This window comes from Alligator mississippiensis, chromosome 4, assembly GCF_030867095.1.
Source record: "Alligator mississippiensis isolate rAllMis1 chromosome 4, rAllMis1, whole genome shotgun sequence".
NCBI lineage: Eukaryota > Metazoa > Chordata > Crocodylia > Alligatoridae > Alligator > Alligator mississippiensis.
The window spans coordinates 19,845,167-19,866,550 of NC_081827.1; the positions used below are offsets into that span (position 1 = coordinate 19,845,167).

The 21,384-nt window shown below is 40.1% G+C and overlaps 1 protein-coding gene across 5 annotated transcripts in view; it reads left to right on the forward strand.

Moving 5' to 3' along the window:
• Positions 1–21,384, forward strand: part of CACNA2D1 (calcium voltage-gated channel auxiliary subunit alpha2delta 1) — a 669,683-nt gene that overhangs the window by 385,489 nt on the left and 262,810 nt on the right. For all 5 annotated transcript variants that reach the window (XM_059725817.1, XM_059725819.1, XM_059725820.1 and 2 more), the window contains exon 6: positions 4,097–4,226. In XM_059725817.1, the coding sequence (XP_059581800.1) occupies positions 4,097–4,226 (130 nt within the window). The remainder of the gene's footprint in view (positions 1–4,096; positions 4,227–21,384) is intronic.

Here is a 21,384-nt window from a genome sequence, read left to right on the forward strand (position 1 = left end):
TTCCCCTTTTGTACAGTATTATTTTGCATCTGTTTTACTCTAATTCAGATATGATACCAGTTACAGACATCCCATTATAATGACTGATACTCCACTATGGTGTGGATAATGGCTGGATCCAAATTGTTTTCAGAAGTACCTTTACTTCTTCATTGTAGCACCTAAACATTAGGCATCTTGACCCAAGCAGTTGATCCAAATCAGCTTAAACCAAGAGATCTGAAAACAGCACTGTGCTCAGCACAAATTTCAGTATTCTGTTTTCTCAGACATGGCTGATGATGGCAGTGGTGCTGTCCACCTTCTGCCTGGGGGAGATCAGGAATCCAGGCTCTTTCTAGTCTGAGGGCACTCAAGTACACATCTCATTTTCAGGAAAGTATCCTAAGCACCAGGCTATACTCTAGGCAGGGTGGGCATCACCCCTTCTTTTGAAGTTGGGCCCATTGGCCAGCAAAGAGAGCTAGAGGCATGGGACCAGAAGAACACAAGAGGGAATGTGTACCTAGTAAAGATGATACACCTCTGGTCAGGATGAGTCCCACCTTTGGGTCCCTGTTGCCAGGGCTATTTCCATTTCAAATTAGTCATTGATTAAATAAAACAAACAACTCAGGTGGCAGGGATCAAACCTGGGGACTCTTTCTTCCAGGGGTCTTCCTCTTTGGGCTATTGAGCCATGATCCCTTTATTCTGATTTTCTTCCTTTGGTGTCAGCTAGGCATTTAAATTTATTCTGTGATAAACTCCTGCCCAGCAGATTGGAAATTTAATGAGAGTTTTGAGAGTCCAGTACTAATCTGGATCACAACAGATTTAGGGTTGAAGATAGATGCCTAGGTGCTTGATTTTTGGATTGCTTCTGAGTATGTACAGAAGCCTAAAGTCAGGGAACCTTAGAGATCTGCGTAAAGATGTCTAATCATTTGGGCTGAAGAAGAGTAAATCTGAATTGTTTCTTGTGAGTTCAGTATGATTTTATCACAAATTTACCATGCATTTATTTAAAATTTTCCATTTAAGGCAACAGATTCTGAAATGCAGTGTGCTGCTCTGTGCAGGTAACCTGCTGAACTAGGTGTGCTGTAGTCATGTTATATGGTGTTCATTGTCTCAATGAGTGACAGGGCTAATTATCCAATCCCAAGCACTGTGCAAATACAGCTATGCAATTTCCAGTTAAGACAGCAGCACGGCATGTGTGACAACTTGCCAGGCAGCAGTGCTATATTTGTGGATTAAGGTGTCTAAAGTCTGCTTGAATCCTGTTTAGACACCCACACAAATGGTTCTGGTCTGGCATTTCCTGTGTAGGAGTGAATTTCAACCAGTGGGAAGTGCCCCCATACTTAATGGTTTTGGTGGGTGGTAACTGTGCTGTTAGGCAGTTTGCGTTTGCTGGAGGTTGTACAAAAACATAATGCTACATGCTTATGGATAATGAAGAGTTCACAAAATTTGGGGGTGGATTTACAGTTTTTTTCACTGGGGGGGTAGAAGAGGGGGGAAGGATGAAGGGAAAGAATATAGCTAGGAGGGAGGACTCTGGGCCCTCTAGCCAAAATCCAGATATCTGTTGCTCAGGATTTGATGAAACAGTGAGACGACAAAAGATGATAGAGTTTCACGTTCATATAAGTGATTAGTTTCCAGCATCCTTCCAGCTAAATACGTAAACATACCCTTTGGAGTAATACTTCTGTGAAAAATAATTGGATGGGAAGCCCTTACCCTCTCTCCTGTCCCCCACCTTCCCCCTGCAACAAAGCAAAATGAAGCAACTCAAACTAGGTTATCTTTGAAGAAAATAGAGGAGAACATTCATGAAGATCTTACCCTTTTGCTATTTTATAGTTGTAATGTGACTTGATAGTCTGTAGTATTCTTTTTTTTAACAGGTTTATGGAAAAAATAGAGATTGCAATTGCTGGAGTTAATTAGATATTAGAGTGTAAAGTTTTGGGTTTTTTTTTTTTTTTAACGCAATGGCTTGCAGGCACAAGAGAAACTTTCTCAGATCAACAATGAATTGTTAGAATCTCATTTACAAAACTGTACTACTTCATTAATTATGACAGCATGATACAAGAAAATAAATCATAAGTAACGCTCCAAAATTTGCTAACTATTTAGGTGATCTTTCAGACGTGGAAAAAAACTACCGTGCTCAGTCGTTCATTAAAGCAGTAGTCGGGCCAACTTAATGCTTTATTTAAATCATAACAGAAAACAATATATTTAAACTGTTGCTGATACTGGCTATAGGTAGTATGCATAAAAGCAAGGTACAACACTTAGGGTGTGTACAGACCTTCAGGGGGCTAGAAGGAGGTTAGATCGTGTTAAAAATAGCTACGCAATCTAACTTAATTCACCAGGTGTGGACCTTATACTTGGATCCCTCATTAGGTCCAGCTAAATGCAAACTGTACAGAAGTTCCAGGAAAGCTAGATTGGTCTAAAAGTGGCTTCACTGATCTAAGTTAACCCTACCTCCAAGGCAGTCTAGTTTAGATGGTATTAGCTGCATTTTTCAAATTGATCTAACTTTCCCAAGCTTCTGTACAGTTTCCAACACAGCCGTAGGGCTGGGAAAGCACAGCTGCTGGCCCCAGGGCTGAGCTTTTGCTCCCTGCCCCTATGGCACCGGTCTATTTTTAGCCCCTTGGCCTCCTGCCTCCACCTCCCACCAAACCCCCATCTCACAAGCTGCTCCACGTTCCAGTTTTATCAGTATTGGCCAATGCTGGGAGCCTAAGGAGTAAGGAGCCTAAGGAGTTAAGTCCCAGTGGGGAGAGGGGTGGAAGGGATGATTTGCTGTGGGGAGGACCCTGCATGCATGCTGCAGACCCTGCATGCTCTACCCAGTCCCTCCATGGATCCAGCTTGTCCCTTGATCCTGCACAGGTGCTCAAATCCCCCTCCTCCCCCCCACCCCCGGCAGACCTCACTAGCTCCCCTGATTCCCCGCTGTTCCCCCTGAACAGTCCTGTGGATCTGTCTGCCCCCCAATCCCTCTGTGGACCTCCGATCCCCTCCATACCTGTTTAACTCCTCAATTGCCCCACAACAACCGCCCCCCCCCCCCGACTTACCTTAGATTGGGTGGCTATTTTTAACTCCAAACTCCCCCTATCCTTTTTGAATGTCTGTACCCAGCTTTAGAGCTGCTTATGAAAATAAAGGAGAGAGTTGGACATACTAAATGACATCTCATGCAACATTGAATAGATGATTCCTGGTTTTCAAATTTATGTTCAAGTGAACAGTTATACTTATACTCCAAGGACATTCCACTGACTGGAAGTCTGTTGTAATACCTACAATACCTACAGATGTAACTGCTCAGCAAAATGAGCATGAGGTTCCTTATCTTGCCCTGAATAACGAATAATGATTGCAAGGCAGCCACACATTTTACTAGTTCAGTTAGTTGATTAGTGCCATATTTTGCCTGGAATTTATGTGGTGTCCCATGTGAAACAAGATTGCTAGGAGTATTTATTTAGTTGATCTAATAAGAGTTAAATCAGTTTTAAAAAGCATCCTGAAACAGATTTTTTTTTAAATGATATCGTGGGAGAAATTTTTTATTTGTCAGTCTCATTATAAATGATGTACATAATTTATTAAACATCCTCTTGTAAATTTGTGCAGTTTTGTACCCATATAAGATTTGTTATCTGTGTGATAATTTGTTGAAAGATTATAGGAATAAATTATATTTACACTTTTCCTTCACAGATTTCAAATGAATATGAATCAGTGCAGTGCAATAAATTTAAGTGCTCTTGCATTATGTTCTGCATACTGGAGTAATGAAGATTTACACCAGCATAAATGACAGGATAATCTGGCTATTGGAGTGTATGTGTGTCTGTATTTTCATACACATAAACCCTTAGCTATTAATGACAGGTTTGGGGTCAGTTCTGAGCCAAGAGGCAAAAATGAATATAGATAGATCTATCGATATCTATCAAGACATCGATAGATCTATCTAGCTATATCTATATCAATAGATAGATAGATGGATGGATGTAAAATTTTAGCATTGATTGTAATATTTCCCTTTCATTGTCTTTTCTTTAAAAAGTCTAAGAAGAATGAAACAGAGACTAGCAGCCAGAGAATCAGACCAGTATTTGAAGAAGATCCTGTTTTTCGACGACAAATATCTTACCAGCATGCAGCAGTTCACATACCAACTGATATTTATGAGGGCTGTAAGTACCATGTGAACATATGACTTTATATTTATAGTAAACTTCTTTATGTATGACATTCATAAAAACAAACAGATTAACCATGCCTTTTTAAATGATTTTGTTCTGAGTATGAATATCTGTAAGTACTTTTCTTTTAAGAATCTTTAATCACATGATTTGTACAATAGAAATATCCTTATTTGACTAGACTCATAGTTCGCAACCATTTTTGGACTCAAGTCCGACCGTCCCCTGGCCCCCCGCTTGGAAAATTCCAGTTCCCAGTTCTTAGTTTTCACATTTTTGACTACAGAAAACCCCCAATAAACCTGTTTATTCTGTTGCAAAGAACTCAGAAAGACCACAACAGGTCAGAATGTTTTTAACACTGTGAATTTCTATTTGACGTCCGGCTTTATACTGTGAATCATGTTTGCATACCTAACAGAGCTAAACTTGTGTGGCACCCTGTAGCACCTTTGAAAGATCTTGGGGTGGCCCAAGGTGCTGTGGCACTCCAGCGAGAATCTCCAGATTAGACCACCAACTGTTTGAAAGATGAAGATCTGCTGAAGAAGGGTCTGAATTTGGAAAGTGGAGTTAGGAGCAGGAACTTAAGGCAAACAAAGTCTTTATGAGTGGCCTAATTTTTCTCATTCACTCTCTCTTTGTGCTGTTTTTTCATCTAGGATAAAGTATTCTTGGTAGCTTTTCTTTAGAAGAATTCAGCCTGGGGCAGAGATGAATACTAGAAACACTTGACGTATCCCCAAAGCATATATTGTTCAAGGGACTGGCTTGCTGTGCAGAATGATAGTACTTCTGCTACATGTAGTATGTATGAAGCATTTTTGATAGTGCAGGATTTTAAGAGTATTTGAATGAGTTTTCTCATATTAAGCATGTACAGGAAACAATCATAGGATCATAGAAAATTAGAGCTGGAAGGGACCTCAGGAGGTCATCTAGTCCAACCTCCAGTAGAAATTAAGTTTTTAAAAAACATCCAAAAAGTGTTACATTGTTTTTCAAGATAGAGATATTTTTAGTGCCATTTTTAGACTTTTAGCAAGTGTATAAAATCCAGGTATGTAGTGTAGTAAGAAGATATATGGTAGATGCTATTCGCACAGACAATACCTGCAGAATTTAAAAACCCAGCAAACAGAAGGACCTGAAAACAAGATTCTTTTTATTTAGTGCTATTCATTTTAATTCTGCGGCCTGCCTTCTCTGCCAAAATCTCATCAACAGAAAGGAGACCCTAACCTGACCTGCATTTCTTTAAAATTCATAGCCATCATCATGTGTCTGCATTTATAAATGACATAGGAGTGAAAACAGAAATGTCAACAGGATTGAGAAGGGAAATCATAGTTAGTGATATTTCTCAGGTGGTGTATCTGAATGGCACAGATTTACAGGATTATTCTAGGATTCTGACTTTAATCCTTCAATTAAAGTGAACTTTAGCATTTATTAAAGTGAAGACAACGACAGTTTCCTTTCCTTATCTTTAAGAGCCTCTTCACTTAGCTGCTAAACTCATAGGGGAAATTGCATGGTTCCTATTGCTGGAAAGCTATTTTTCCTTTGAATTGCCTTGTGAATTCTGATGTGGTTTTTGGTTATGGCAATGTGAAGTGTTCCGGCTTTTTGGATTTAGAAATCTAGGCAATATTCATAAGGCTGCATATATATCATAGAAATATGTTCTGATATAATTTTACTATCAAGAGTCTGTAAACCTAAATGGTGAAAAATCTACATAGGGAAGTACAACTTTAGTATTTAGTGAGATGGATCTAAAACGATTAACATGTAACTTCTTAGGGGGGAGGGGAATGATTGAGTTTCCTGATTTGAGAAAGATGTGGTTCATGAGAAATTCATGATTCTTTGAGGCTATCTATCACATTAAGTGCCAGAGGAGTGAACTGACTAAGATATGATTTAGATTCAAAGAAGAAAAAGTCCTGAAATCTGTCTAATTTTAATATAAGATCCCTATATGTGCAACTTTTATTTACATCGTTATAAATTTTTTTTTTTTTTTTGGTGACAGCTTAATTGTAACCCTTCTGTCAGGCATGGGACAGGAGTAATAATGGTCAAGTTCATTGTAGGAGTTTTACACAAATGTTATTATCTTGGCTCAAGGCCCTACCCAGAAAACTGGAAAAATCAATTGTTTGGGTGTTCCAATATGAACAAATTTCCCGCTTGTAAGCAATTATGACACGATAACAGGGTTATTTGAAGAGGGAAGGAAAGTGGGACATGAAACGAAGTTGGGAAACCCTTAATAATCAGTAGCCCACTTCAGTCAGCTATTAACATTTTATTCAGTCAGTATGTTTCAGAGTTCTCTCTTCGTCCCAAACAGGATGGACGTGGGATCTTCTAGAGCCTGTGTAGCTGCTAGCCCAAGCTTTCACCTGTCTCACCAATGCTTGCTGCAGGGGGTCAGGGTGTTGCTCTGCCAAACTGAGTCACTTGCTATGGCAGTCAGAACAAACACAAGAGTTTCCCTTGCTGTCAAGCATGCATACCAACTGCAATATGTAGATAAGGGCCATCATTTCCTGTAATCTAATAGGGGTATGTAAATAAGTGTCACTGGCAGACTGTCACACAGAACACAAATACATTACCAGGGTTACGTAAGATTATAAACACTTTCAAGTTACAGGTTTCATAACGTGCAAGGGGGTTTCCAGATTGTATTTATTTGGTGCAAAGCACTATAACATTTAGCATATAATGCTGAACTAGTTTAGGCAAGGTAATCTAGCAGTAAGTAGGATTCCCAACATTAGGACATACTTTTTTCAAAACCAAATTTCTTTAACTGAATTTTTCTTTTTCTTTTTTTTTGTCCAAAATTGCCTGCATTTCTTTATACTGCTAGCACTTCACTCCTTCCTTCTTTGTGACAGAATTTTAGGTGCCTGCCTTACTAACGAACAGTTATATGGTTTGAGAACCATTGACTTTTCAGTTCCTTGGCTACATACAGACGATAACTGGGTATACCAGGAAGTATCTCTGAGAAACACATTTAGGGTCAGGGTTGAATTGTATTCCTTGACTGACTTATCTTGAACAAAGATAAGTGGGTTTGGGGAAGACGTTTTGCCTATCAAACATATTATGGGGTTGGCAAGAAAAAAGGTTATAGAAGCAGATGCTTAGATATAGAATGAGATTTGGGATAATTCTTTTGAATGCCCTATTCTCATTTGAGATTTGCATGCACAGATGTCATTTAAGAAGATGGCATGTTACAAACCTAGGCACAGTTGTTTTTTCAGGAATTTCAGTGGAATAAGATGTCACTTAGGTACCCACCCCCACTTAGGAGACCCCAGTAAGTAGAATAGGATCTGGTCTTCAGTGTATTGCCGAGTGCTGGATTACAATGTTACAGTCAGCTGTGAATAAGGGGTAGTGCATTATTACACCATCCCAGGAGCAGATAAGAGAACTAATTTGGCTGTAACAAATAGATATCACCTTTGTGCCACCATAACAGTTTTTATGGCAGCACAAAGGGTAGGCAAAAAGATGTTTGCCATTTGTTGCACCAAAATTTTTTGGCAATCACAAAAGGTAGAAATAGTTTCTAATGCTTTATTATGGCAGATGTCTGTTGGGTTTATGGCATGAGAGCGTGGGCAACCCAGAGCTGCTCATGCTGTCCAGTAACCCTGGAGTAATGAATCACTGCCGGCATTTGAGGGGCTCAATCTCATGTACCTCTCAATTCCTTCACAAGATTGGACCCCTCGAGCCCTGGAAGCGCCTGCCTAGATTTCACTTCTTACAGACTCAGACTCTGGGAGTCTCTGAAGCACATCTTTTTAAGTGGGAAAGGGGTTTCCCTGCTCGCAGAGATGCGGTCTAGAGATTTCTGGGGTTAGTCCCTGTTAAGTGGGGATTGATCACATTGCTTGTTGTCCTTCAAGATCAATGGGCCAAACAACAGGTGACATGTTCACCCAATTAAGCGTACCAGGACACATCTCAGCATAGCTGATCCATTTCATTTGGCAATGTCTACATCTAGCTTAAAGTCAAATATCCCTTGCTTTGCAATCAAGTGGGTCAATGTTACTTCAGCTTCTTTTGCAGTTAATTTTTAGAAAGGGGACAGTGATGGGGCTCTCCTATTCATCAACAGTGATGACTTCTCACACTGTTTGTATGGAAATGCAGTATTGAGCAAGTGGTTCCTGACCTTCCACTTAAAGCTGGACTCCTATTCTGAGTACTGCCATGCAGAAGCCTGAAGAAGCCTTACTTCCCATTACTTGCCTGGATGGCTGGATATGGGGTGTGATGACCTTGCTAAAAGGGAGTCTTTCATGTAAATCAGGCTATAAAACTGACCTCTGCCAAGGCTAAAACCTTCAGTATTTCCAAGAGTCTCAAAATAAAATCAGTCGCTTTGAAAACTAAAAAGACCCTGGGGTCAGCTTTCCACAGTCTAGTGCAGGAATTTGACATGCAGCTTCTATTAGCAGTAACCCAGGTTTCATGTTTAAAACCCCGTTGAAACAACCTCTTGCATCTGTAAGTATAAGGGTGAAATTGCCAGCCCAAAATAGAGAGGCCGCCCTGCTTGGAACTCAAATAAGGTTAATCTTTCTGGTGGGTACTGTTGGAAATTGCTCTTGCTGTTTGGAGCAGATGGTAAATTATGCAAGCCAGTGGTAGCTTCAGTTGGATTCAGGACTACTGTTTCTCCAGGTTTTGAAAAAGGTGCTAGACAAATCAATGCCATAAACACCAGTACTGAGATACAATTATTCCTGCTTTTCTCATAGTAGATGTTCACTCTAAGTCAGCTTTTTAAAAGTTTGCAAGAGTCAAAGACTGCCATCACTTCAGTGTTTAATTAGCTCAGAAGAGTTGATGAAAGTAACAAATTGTCACTGTTCACATACTGAAGCATCATGCGTCTTTGGTGTAGTGGCATCACTTGACATATGTCTTGGCAACTACCAATGGCCTAATAGAGAGTTCAGCCCCCTCCCACCAAGTATTTACTAGGGATATTGTAGAGTTATGATTGTCAAATGATTTGATTGTTTTGATGAAAGAGTTTGTTTTATTCAGAACCAATTTGCTTATGTTCAGGTGAAATTTTCCTTTATTTGTGTGGCAATCTAAGTTTGTCTGCCACTCTTAAAGTGTGTGGTCAAAATCCTGGTTATACTTGGGTACCTATACACATGCTTGGGGGTCATATTGCATTTAGAAACCAAATTTTTAAACCTAGTGCTTTAAGAATTGACCCAACACTCAGTTGATGAATAACAGAAAGGCTTGCTTTAATAACTATCAACAAACTAGAAAACTAAATGACAGAAAAAAAAAAAACAGACTTTTTTTCTTAATATTCAAGAAATGAGTTATTACAGTCCTTGTATTATCTTAGCTTCAAAGCAAACTTCACCCAATGCAGGCAGGAAGCAGTTCTTGTACAGCTTTACAGAGTGTGGGTCCTTCTCTCCTGTGCTGGGTGGTGCAGGATGGCTTCTTGATCTTTCCTGGATGCACACACCTTGCTGGCAGTTCTGTCTTGTTTTTTATACTGTTTTAATTGTATAGCTTCAAAGCATTCCTTCTTGATAGCTGGTTAATCAGCGTCCTAACAAAGCAGGCAAGGACAGAATTAACACATTGCAATTGTATCCTTTTTGTGTGTTTGTGAAGTTTGCAAGCTTTTGATCAGTTTGGAACGAATGGAATGGGTATTGGTTGAATGAGGTACCTTTAGGAAGTTGATGACAGAATACTATTGCAGTAGTTATTTTAACAATGGAGTCTAATAAATGGCTGCATCAAATGGCTTGTGGAGATAGTGAAGATCAGAGACTATTGGATACAATTAGGTGTGAGTTTCAGGAAAATACACTGGTTTAACATAATAACCATTTGAAACTGACTGCCTATTTTGAGAACTATGCCTTAATAAATGCAAATGTGTCAGGTCTCTGCCAATACTTTTAACCGTCACTTATATTTTTTTGGCTCAGGTGTGGTAGAAAGTTGAGGGCTGTTATGACTCTTATTATCTTACGGCCTGGGTCTGGTATTGGGTACCGCAAGCACTCCACTCTCTCTTACGCCTATTGGGTTGCAAGCCACTAGTGAAGTTTGATTTTCTTTGTCAGGCTTGTTACCACCACCCAGTCTTGCCCTACCCACTGTCTTGCATTTTTGTGCAAGAGGCACTGTCCAAGCTTTCACAGCTTTCATAGTCAGCAGTGGGGTATGTTTTAATTAGAGCGGTTCCTGGAGGAACTTTTCTAATTAAAATGCTGCAGCGTCATGTGTATTAAGCCCCAACACATTTATAAAAGGCTACAGAATGCTTTTTTAACTAAAGCTCATTTTACAAGCTTTAGTTAAAACACCTCAGTGGCCATTTTTAAACCTGCAGGGGCTTATTATATATGTGATGCTGCAAGGATGCTAGAGCATTCACATTAGAATATGGAGCAGCAGAGATGATCCGAGCAGGGTGCAGGGCCCAGAGCAAATCAGCCTGTGTGGGGCCCTGCCCCTTGACACAAGGAAGCCAGCGGCAGATTCGGTGATGGGGGGAGGGGGTTCCAAGTAGTCAGACTTGAGACCGGCAGCAGCATGGAGTCACCGTGGCCTCTCTGCCCAGCTCTGTGGAGCCCCCCAAAGCTCAGGACCCGGGGTCATTGCCCCAATTCGCCCCTCTGGGGATGGCCCTGTGGAGCAGTCTCGATTTAATAGTGTCTCCTCTGATGTGTTCTAATTAGAATGTGTTGGAGCATGTGTATAGGCACCCACTGATCCTAATAGCAAAACGTCCATTGACTTCACCCAGAAAAGGAATGAATATCTCTTATGTGTATGTTTTTATAAATACATATGCATACATGATATGTGTGTATTTGTATAAATAATATATACGTATAAGTAAAATAGTCTCTATAAGTATTAAATATATAAAATATATGGTATATATAATAAAATAATATTGACGTGTGTGTGCATGGGTAAATGAGTAGATCTATGACAGGAGACATCTATTTAATTTTATTTTTTAAATTCTTTTTATAGTTAGGTCAGAACGTTACATCATTTAAAGATTTCATAGAAGACCAGGGGAATAATAAAAGTTTCTTATGCCTCACAATAAATATTTTAAGAGGGTAATAACTGTACAATATAAGGTGTCTTTCCTCTGGGCAAGACGGTATTTTGTTTTGTCTATGAAATACATTATGATTCATACTATCAAATTCATATTGTGGTGATATAACTGAGCAAGGGTATTACTATTCCAAGACTTTCCTCTGAAGAGCAAATGTACATGCTGCTTGTTTTAGTGCAGCAGAAATTGACAAGTAAAAACATTTTAAACCTCTGAATGCTTCTTCATGTGCACATCTCTGAATCTAGGGACAGATAATAGCTGAGCTGTAAAAGTTGAATTGTGTCAATGTTTATCACCATGCAGCAGATAAGACTTTAACAAGAAATCTTCTTTACTATGATTTAATTACAAAGTGATTTGAGAAATATATAATCAGTGAAGTGGAGCCTTAAATGAATTTACTGTATCAGCAAGTTCTAAATACCAGCACTATGGCTTGAGGTTAGCACAAAGCAAATGTTAGTTTCACCAAGCCTCCTAGCCTGCCTGGATGAATCCATTATTAAACCTGAAAGGAAATTATTGAAGCATGAACCCAAGTATAGAAATCTTGGGTCATGATTGCTTTTCTGTTAGGAGAATTATATGTTTTATTTAGTTGAGTAGCTTACTAAAGTTCCTGAAATGAAAGCCTTCTTCAGTTATTTTTTCTGGCTTGTTATGATGATGAGAGTAAGTGAGCTTCCATTATTAGTATTTTAAAGCTAATATCTTAAAGATGTACTATTTTAAATTTCTCATTACATCCTTCAGGAGGAGAAAGATTGCCACTGTCAGAGTTCAGAAAGTAAAAGAACGTGAAGAGTATCCTCTATAGTGATCTTAATACTTAGGTCACATGAATTTTATTGGCTAGTCTAACATATTTGCTTAATGTCACATCTGCTTTGGGCTCTGTCTTAAGTAATCTATTGTGATTTTAAGGAGAGATTAGATGACATACTAAAGGAACTTTAGTGACTTAGTAACAATCTTAGTTTCTTCTCATGTATTTTACAATTTTAAGGAGCAATGAACTAGCTTTATGTAGCAATTTTAAATAGCAAAGCAATGAAGCAAATATAACGATAGTAGTCTATATTCCCATAGATTATTTTATTTAAGGTTTTTTTTTCTTTGCCCAACTTATTATAGATGGAGTCATCATTGCAACAAGATGCAGTACATGGATATTATGCTGCCACTTTCATTCTTGCACTGCTACCAAATCTTGGTTAAAGCACATTTCTTATGTATATTTTACTAAAGAAAAGTGCTCCAAAGATGATGCATTCTTGTGAAACTTGTGCGGGCTGGGAGCGGTCTGAGGCCCTCAGGGGCGCGTGGCGGGCTGTGGCCAGCCGCCCTGGCATGCAGGTTGGGGAATGCAGGCCGACGGACTAGAATTAGGCATGGACGTGTAGCGGTTGATTAAAGATTATTTTACTTACACTGTAGATGGTCGCGGTGCAGGCAGGAAAAACTTGCTTGCGTTGCAGTTACAGACAGACACGTGGAGTTTGCTAGACTCCACAACACGAACTCTACAGAGCTCTGGATACACACACTCACGAAGCTTGCTAGGCTCCGTGGAACAAGCGCGCAGGGAAGGGGTTCGTCGAGGGATTGCGCTCAGCGATGGGGAGAGGCCAGAGGTTGATCAGACCCCTATAGCCTTCTTAAGGCACACGCTGGGTCCGTTAGGCTCCGCAGCGCTTAGACTTCTTCACGAGACGTGAAGTCCTCCTCCTCCACGAGATGGTTGTGGAGTCCTCCAACTTGGGCGGAAACCGCTCAAGCCTCTTATACGTTTAGCAAGCCAATCACTAGCTGCCACATGGGAATAATTTAGAACTGGCCAATAGTGGGACACAAATTTGCATGCGGGTGGCGGGAACTCCTTTGCACTGGGGTTTTCTCTTTGCAACTGAGAAATGCACCCTGCAAAGAGAGCTCCTCGTGGCGGGAAATAATTTAGCAGTGCCAAAGCACGCACACAAAATCACACCCTTGGGTTGCGACAAAACTGTCATAGATTATGTAACAAGTTTAAACAAATATTTCCTACTACCATTTTATGTATTGTGAAGTATGAGTCCTATTAAATGAGACCTCTGGTTATAGTTGCATATTAGCTTCTCAGATGTTCATATGTAGGCTTTCTTTGTGGATCTGCTGGTGGCAGACTTCTGAATTGATTTTTGTTCCCTTGTCTAAATGTTCAAGTACCTTCTTACACTATCTTCAGAGTTTGAAAATTACATTCCTGGACACTTTATCCGTCGTTATCCAAAAATTATTACAGACCAAACAATACAAAATTCACTATCTGTCCAAACCATAGTCCCAGGACTTTTAACTGGAGAAACCAAATGCTTGTGAGACCGTACTTGATTTATCATTCCCACTTGACCTCTTGCTGCTCTGGAAGAATGCTAAGAAGTTCAGTAATAAGAGTAAGTTCTAGGCGGGTGTGTGTGGTGTGTGTGTGTGTGTGTAACATGAATGTATCACTTAGAAACCATATTAGATGCTTTATAAAGTATCAGTTTCTTAAAAAGTTAGTTATCCACCCTTCCACTTTTTTGTGGTATTCTGATCATTTTAATTAATTTAGAAATGGTATTTTCTAAATGTTTCTACATGAATGAATCAAAACTTTCTGCCAGTTTTTTACTCCGTTGTGTTATAATATATAGTGAGAGGTGAAATGAGCTAAGGCTAATACTGGAAAGATATTGGAGGCAGATATATCAGTTGAAGTGCAACAGTATAGAAAATCTTCATGACATTAAGTGACGATTCATTATTTATTACATTTTGATAGTCCACAAGGGCCTTTAACAATGAAGGAGGTCTTAAAAAAATGATGGGTACAGTTATGTGACAGACTGCCACAACTGCCATCTACAGGATGCACCTAAAAGTCCATTTGCCAGCCAACTATGAATTTCAGGCTGAAATAAGATGTTACTGTTTGCATTATATCTGCCACTTCTGTTGTTATAATGAATTATTATCTGTTAGAGACAAGGTGGTGTTTCTTCTGTAGTAATCTATTCTGCTTTGGTCTTCATTTTTTTTTTTTACTAGGATTGATTATAGTATTCTGCCTGTGTTAAAGAGTAGGGAAAGCACCACACTTAACTGAATTCAAAGGGGCTTTCAGACCTCTTATTTTCCCTCACTAAGGATCCTTGCCAGTGTACTGCTTTCTCTAGAAAATGTAGCAATCATGTGAGAAGCAAGTATTTATTTGGGTGATATTTTTTATTGGATCAGCTGTGTAACTGGGATAATTTTCTTATATTCTATCAAGGAGCATTTGGTAAGCTTGAGAGAGAGAAAACTAAAAATGTTTGCAGGCTGATGAATAGGATACTTACTTAAGATAAAGGATACCTAGGTTCCACTCTCAGCCCCAAGATATTTTATTATATTATGCAAAATGGAACTACATCAGTAGGAGAGAATATCCCTCCTCAATACCTGGAACCTGGACTCAGGGAACTGTCTGGGAACCTGGACGCCCGATTCTGATTAAAGTAGAAGAAGAAAGATTTAAACTCATAGTTTCATAGTTCCTAGGGTCAGAAGGGACCTGAACAGATCATCAAGTCCGACCCCCTGCCCTGGGTAGGAACAAGGGCTGGAATCATAATACCCCAGCCAGATATCTATCCAACCTCCTCTTAAAGACCCCCAAGGTAGGGAAGAGCACCACTTCCCTTGGGAGCCCATTTCAGAGCCTGGCAGCCCTAACTGTAAAGTAATGCTTCCTGATATCAAACCTGACCCTGGTCTCAATCAATTTGTGGCTGTTATTTCTTGTTATCCCAAGTGGCGCCCAGGGCAAAAGAGCCTCACCTATTTTCTGCTGATCCCCACCCTGGTGAGTTTATAGACGGCCACCAGATCAACTCTCAGTCTTCTCTTGTGGAGGCTGAATAGATTATAGTCCTAACTGCAGTAATTTTTTTCAATAAATATAAATGTTCATGCTGTTAAATCAAGGAAGCAACTGAATTTCATTTTCATTAGGTTATTATCAAACAGACTGAATTAAAACTTTAAACTATCACCCCTCCCCCATTACAACACTTGGCATCGTAATTAGGGACTAATTTCCCACGAGTGGCTGCCATGTAGTTCTCACAGTGAACCCTGTGGGAACTAATGGCTGCTGTGTTTTCTGAGGGTTTTTTTTTTTTTTTCTTTCACTCCTGTTCTTGAAATGAGGAATGAATCTACATGGATCAGTGAGATGACACATTTTTTTTTCACAAGTCCTTTAAGGATACTATATGGTTTTTAATTAATCATTCAAGATGCACCACAAATTATCATGAAGTAGGGTAACTAGGGCTGGGTGCCTGTGGTACTGGCCCCTGGTGCCAACTGAGAAGGGGCACAAGAGTGACAGCCACAACTGGGGTGACCCAGCTGCTGCTGTCACCTGCCCTTGCTACAGTCCAAGGCACAGAATCTGCTACTTACCCTCTGCAGGGATAATATTTCTGGTCCCACCAAAAGAGAAGCCCCTATTAACAAAAGGACTCTTCAGAACATATCTTCCTAGAAACTCCTAACTTGTGGGTAGCTCAGGAATGTAGGAACAAAGGAACTTGTGTACATCTACACATTAAAAATCATGTTCCAAACATTTTTTTTCCTCCAAGTTGAATGTCTGACTTGGACATCATGGTTCAAAATTAAATGCTTGTAAAAAGGCATTTGGTGAATTAGAAGCAGACTACAGTCCAGCATATATTTGGCGCATCAATATGGCAAGAACCCAATTTTTTCTTATAAATGAAAGCAAGTCTGGAGATACCGAGATAATCATTTTACTGTAGCCAAAGTGACTGAATACTATTTAACTTTACAAATATTTTGGAGACAAGATTATCCCTGCAGCACCCCAGTTGTTATATCTTTATCTATTCCTTCCTCACCTATAGATTCAAATAACAGAACGATACTCTATCCTCAAAGACAAACCTGCAATAGATGAAATGTGTCTTTGCATCAAAATTAGACCAGATTCTTCTGGTAACAATAGATAATATTGATTTATGTGCAGAAAAAAAGACAAACTGTACATAAAGACAATCAACATTAGTGGGTCTTGAATTAAATATATATATAAAAAAAAAAAACAGTTTAAACAAAAACCCTGAACAGAGCATTTATGTAAGACGTTAGGTAACTAATGGCCCTAGTGTTGTTTACATCTTGTGTGTACATGCCATGTAATACCATACACATTCTTTCTTGCAATATATACATACATGGATGTATGTTTTGTGTGTATATTGGTTTTATTGACAGTTTGAGAATATGTTATACATATCAATATATAATGAACATATATGAACATGTAATATTCTTAAAATGTCAGTAAAGTGTGTGTGTGTGTACATGTGCTTGTGTAAAGTTTCCTCAAACTAACAATAAAACCATATTCACAATCTTTACATTCTGAGAATTTGAAATACCTTGTATAAAACTTCTCTGTTCAGTCATGGGCTTTTATATACATGCGAGCATTTTATTTATTTATTCATTTCAAAAGGAAGTAATGTATATACATTGTAAACAAAATGTTACAAATATTTAATTAAAAAAACTCCTTTTTTGTTTTCCAAACCTGAAAAAGCACTTGAAACAGGGAAATCTAGTATTAATTGTAGTCTTCCTGCTTCAGAAATCTCTTATTTCAAGACTATGATATCAACTGTGAAATTTTAGAGAGTTGATGACAGCATGGCCATAATTTATGGTTTTTCTTTCTCACATTATTTAAATAGAAATTACATCTTTGGGTTATTGGACTTTACAAGATTTATGGCATGTGTCCTAATAATCCTAGACTCTAAGGGCATTTCATTCATTTGAACCTTTTATGAAATGAATGAAAGTTCATAAAGTATGCATGTCAAGCAGATAAAAATTAAGATTCAGAAAATTTCATGATGAAAAAACTAAACATATGTTAGATTAAATATTAAAAAGGAAACAGCATAAATATGGATGCTATTTAAAATCTCCCAATTGAGAAATTCAGCTGGTGTCTGCTGTTGAGCTTTTTACTGAGAAGTTGCCAGGCTGATCAGTGATGGGAGGAATGGACTAGAATAAATATTATCTTCTACACTAATAGTATATATCTTACCATTGTTGTTGGAATATGGTACTTGTATAATAGTTTAAGAAAATGCAAACTCATCTTTCCAATTGATCTAGACAACTGAATGTGCAGAGAGATGGAAGCAGATGAAAGGTAGATGTGAAAACGTAGATGTGTGTTTGTGGAGGGAGAAATTATTTCTTTGTGTAGGTTTGAGCTTTAGATGCTGACGTTGTCATCTTTGTGAACACAGTTTATATGCCCAACATTCATAACTCATTGTCGCAGGGCACTAGGGTGTCCTGCTTCTTTTAAGGGCTGGAACTGCTAGGGAGAGAACCCTAGCAGTCAGTTGGGAGCCCCAGCTGCTGGTTACCAGGGCAGCCAGAATGAGCTAGTGGGCCCACACCTGCCAGTGGTCAGGGGCAGGGCCTGGCTCAAATATAAACCCCAGGCCAGAGACCAGGAAGGCAGTTCTGTGCCAGCAGCCAAGGGGGAAGGAGCTGTACCAGAGGAAGCAAAGGAGAGAGGCCTGACTGCAAGTGTGGCTTCTGGTACTGTTGAGGGACAGAGCACGCCCTGTGTGGCTCAAATTATGTTATATCCAGGCGGCTTGAGTTATGTTATAGCCTTGGGGCTTGCATGTTGATCTCTGTTTATAAGACCGGTGGTTTGGGAGAGGCTATTCAGGAAGGAGGAGGCCTCACTGGGGCCCCGCTATAGTGTGGGGACCCCGGTGCCAGTGGGGGCACACTATTCAGGGGTGCACAGACCCCAGCCTTAGTGTGGGCACCGTGAGAGAAACGGGTGCACAGACCCCAGCACCAGCGTGGGCGCTGTGAGAGAGAGGACTGCAGAGAGCCCAGAGACAACCCGAGGCCAAGCGAAACCAAGGCCTCGGAGGGACACTGTGGAAGTGCCATCTGCAAGGCTTGGGGCATGATAAAGGGGTGGTTAGGAGCCACTCATATACCTCATAAGGCTGGGGTGTCCCGTGACATCAGTTTTGGAACAGGACCCACAAGGGGTCCAGGAGCCCACAGGGTTCAAGGAAATCCATCAGGACTATGTCCAATGGGACACGAAGGCATCCTCCCTATATTATAAATCCATCAAATTGTGCTGGGCGAGAATAGAGGGTGCCCATCGGGCTGAATTGGCACGGTCAAGGGGCCTTAGGGTAACATGGCCATCCTTAGGGACCCCATCCTGTGACACTCATATAGACTGTAAGGCTAAAAACAGACACCAGATTTCTCCCAGGAGAAAGACTGGGACCTTACAGATAGACAAACATGTTGTCTCACGTAAATACCTATGCAGTATCCAATTAACACTTTGCCCTGGGACAATAGAGGCTAATTCAAGTTAAGTGCTATTCAAATTCTCTGTGTAGAGGACTGTCCACTACCTGTTTGTTGTGAATCACGGCACAAGACTGTCAGCCCTGGGATAAACCTGATGTCTTTCTTTGGCCTGACTTAAAGACATGCATTATTTATTTATGTAATTATTTATTACCATTTGCCTTACTGATCAACTGGATCTGTTTCACTCTACATGCCATGACACTCAGGGTGCATACACAGAACAGCTTCATCACCTTGTTTAGTGTCCATGTGCCTACCCTTCAAGTTAATGACGAAGAAAAGAATGTTTTCTACTAACAACTTAAAGAAAAAATTGAGAAAACTGACAGAAATGAGACCATTATAATATTTGATGACTTCAATGCTAGAGTTGGATGTAGTTTTAAGAATCGGCCTGGTATTCTGGGCAAATATGGAATTGGTAATATGAACTAACCAAGTATAACTACCTGGAAGAAATCCTGCATTTGAGGACTTATTACAGTGCTGACTGTGATATGGACCATACCTTAGTCTGCTGCAAAGTTGGAATCAATTTCTAAAAGATCCACTGTAGAAAAACTTCCAGTTATCCTCAGGTAGACATCAGCCAGAATGATGTCCAAACATAGAAATATGCAAACTATTCAATGAAGAAGTTGAGAAAACTAATTTACCTAACAACTCAGGCCCCAAGGCTTGGTTGGGAAAGCTTAAAAACTAGTGTACAATGTTAATACAACAGCATCTGGCAAAAAATGCAAGAAAAATGCAGACTGGTTTGAAGAGCACTCTGAAACCCTCCTACCACTCATTGAGAACAAAAGAATAGCACTAACCAATTATAAGAAATCTCCCCATGGGCAACTGGTGCACGTGTCGCCCCCAGCAACCAGTCAGTGACCGGGGGGTCCCCCGCGGCCAATCTCACTGACCAGGGGAAGGAGCAGGGGGAGTCCCCTGCAGCCAATCTCACCTACCAGGAAGTGGCTGCAGCACTCCCGGAAGTGGCCACAGTGCTTCATCTGGTGCTCCCACTCCCTGGCTGGCACTTGCAGGAGCACTGGTGTTCCCGCCTGCCCTCCCTGCTCATTGCTTAAGTTGGGCCCTGTCAGAGGGTGTACCAGTGCTCTGAGGCAGTGCACATACACCCTCCTGCACCCATTATGTGTCACCATTGAATCTCCCAACACCATAACCTTGGAAAATCTGAAAAGGGCTTGAAAAGAAATGCAAAAGGAGGTTAAGAGGTGTGCTCGAGGTTTTTGGCTGTTTGCCTGCTGAAATCTACAAATGTGCTAATGCTTAATTACTTCAAAAGATTCATGAAGGTATGCTGCTCTGTTGGGAAAAGGAAGCGGTACCGCACGTTTTCAAAGATACTTAGTTTGTACAATTATACAAAAAGAAAGGGAATAGAAGTGACCGTGACAACTATAGAAGTGTCTCCCTGTTGAACATCATTGAAAAAATTGTCACTTGAATCATGCTCCCTAGGCTGCAGTCTCTAGGTGAAAGACTCTATCCTGAAAGTCAGTTCGGTTTTCACTCAGGATTTTCCACGATTGATACGATATTTTTGGTCAAGTAACTGCAAGAGAAGTGTGGAGAAAAACAAATACCATCATACATAGCCTTCATCAATCTGACAAAGACCTACAATACAGTCAACAGAAAGGGTCTTTTTATTTTTCTGAAGATACTGGGTTGTCCCCCCAAACAGCTGAATATCATTCATTACATCAAGGTATGAAGGCAACTGTAGTGTATGAAAACAAACAGTTAAATGCCTCTGACATCAACAGCAGGGTGAAATGAGTACATCTTAGCCCCTGTGCTTTTTAACATCTCCTTTTCATTCCTGCTTCTTCATGCATTCAAGAACAGCAATGATGGCATTTCTCTTTGAACCAGGCTATATGGAGGCTTGTTCAACATCACAAGGTTTAGATCAAAAACAGGTGAAAGAACTGGTTCTGGGAGATTTCCTGTTTGCAGATGATGTAGCCTTGGTTGCCCACAGTGAATCTTTCCTGCAAAATCTCTTGGGCAGATTTTCTGAGTCATGCAAGAGCTCCAGGATGACAATTAGTCTCAAGAAGATTGTGATCATGTATCAAGGGGTGGAAGAACCAATACCTGACATTACTCTGGAGGATAAATCTCTTGGTGTTGTCTACAGTTTTTGCTACTTGGGTTCTATGATCATCAGGAAACTTGACCTTCAGACTGAACTGGCTCACAAAATCAGAAAAGCAGCCAACTACAGAAACTTGAATAGAATAACAGCAAACTATCTGCTAAAGTGAAGATGTGAATCTACAAGACTTGTGTGCTGTCATCCATGCTTTATGATTCAGAAACATGGACTACATATGCTAGGCATATCAAGAGACTAAACATCTTCCACATGAGATCTCTGCATAAGAGTGGAGTTGTGGAGGCACCCAGGTCCTACCCCAGGTAAATGTCAACTCCTCTTGGACCTAGTGCAGTTGTGCAAAGATGGTCTACTCT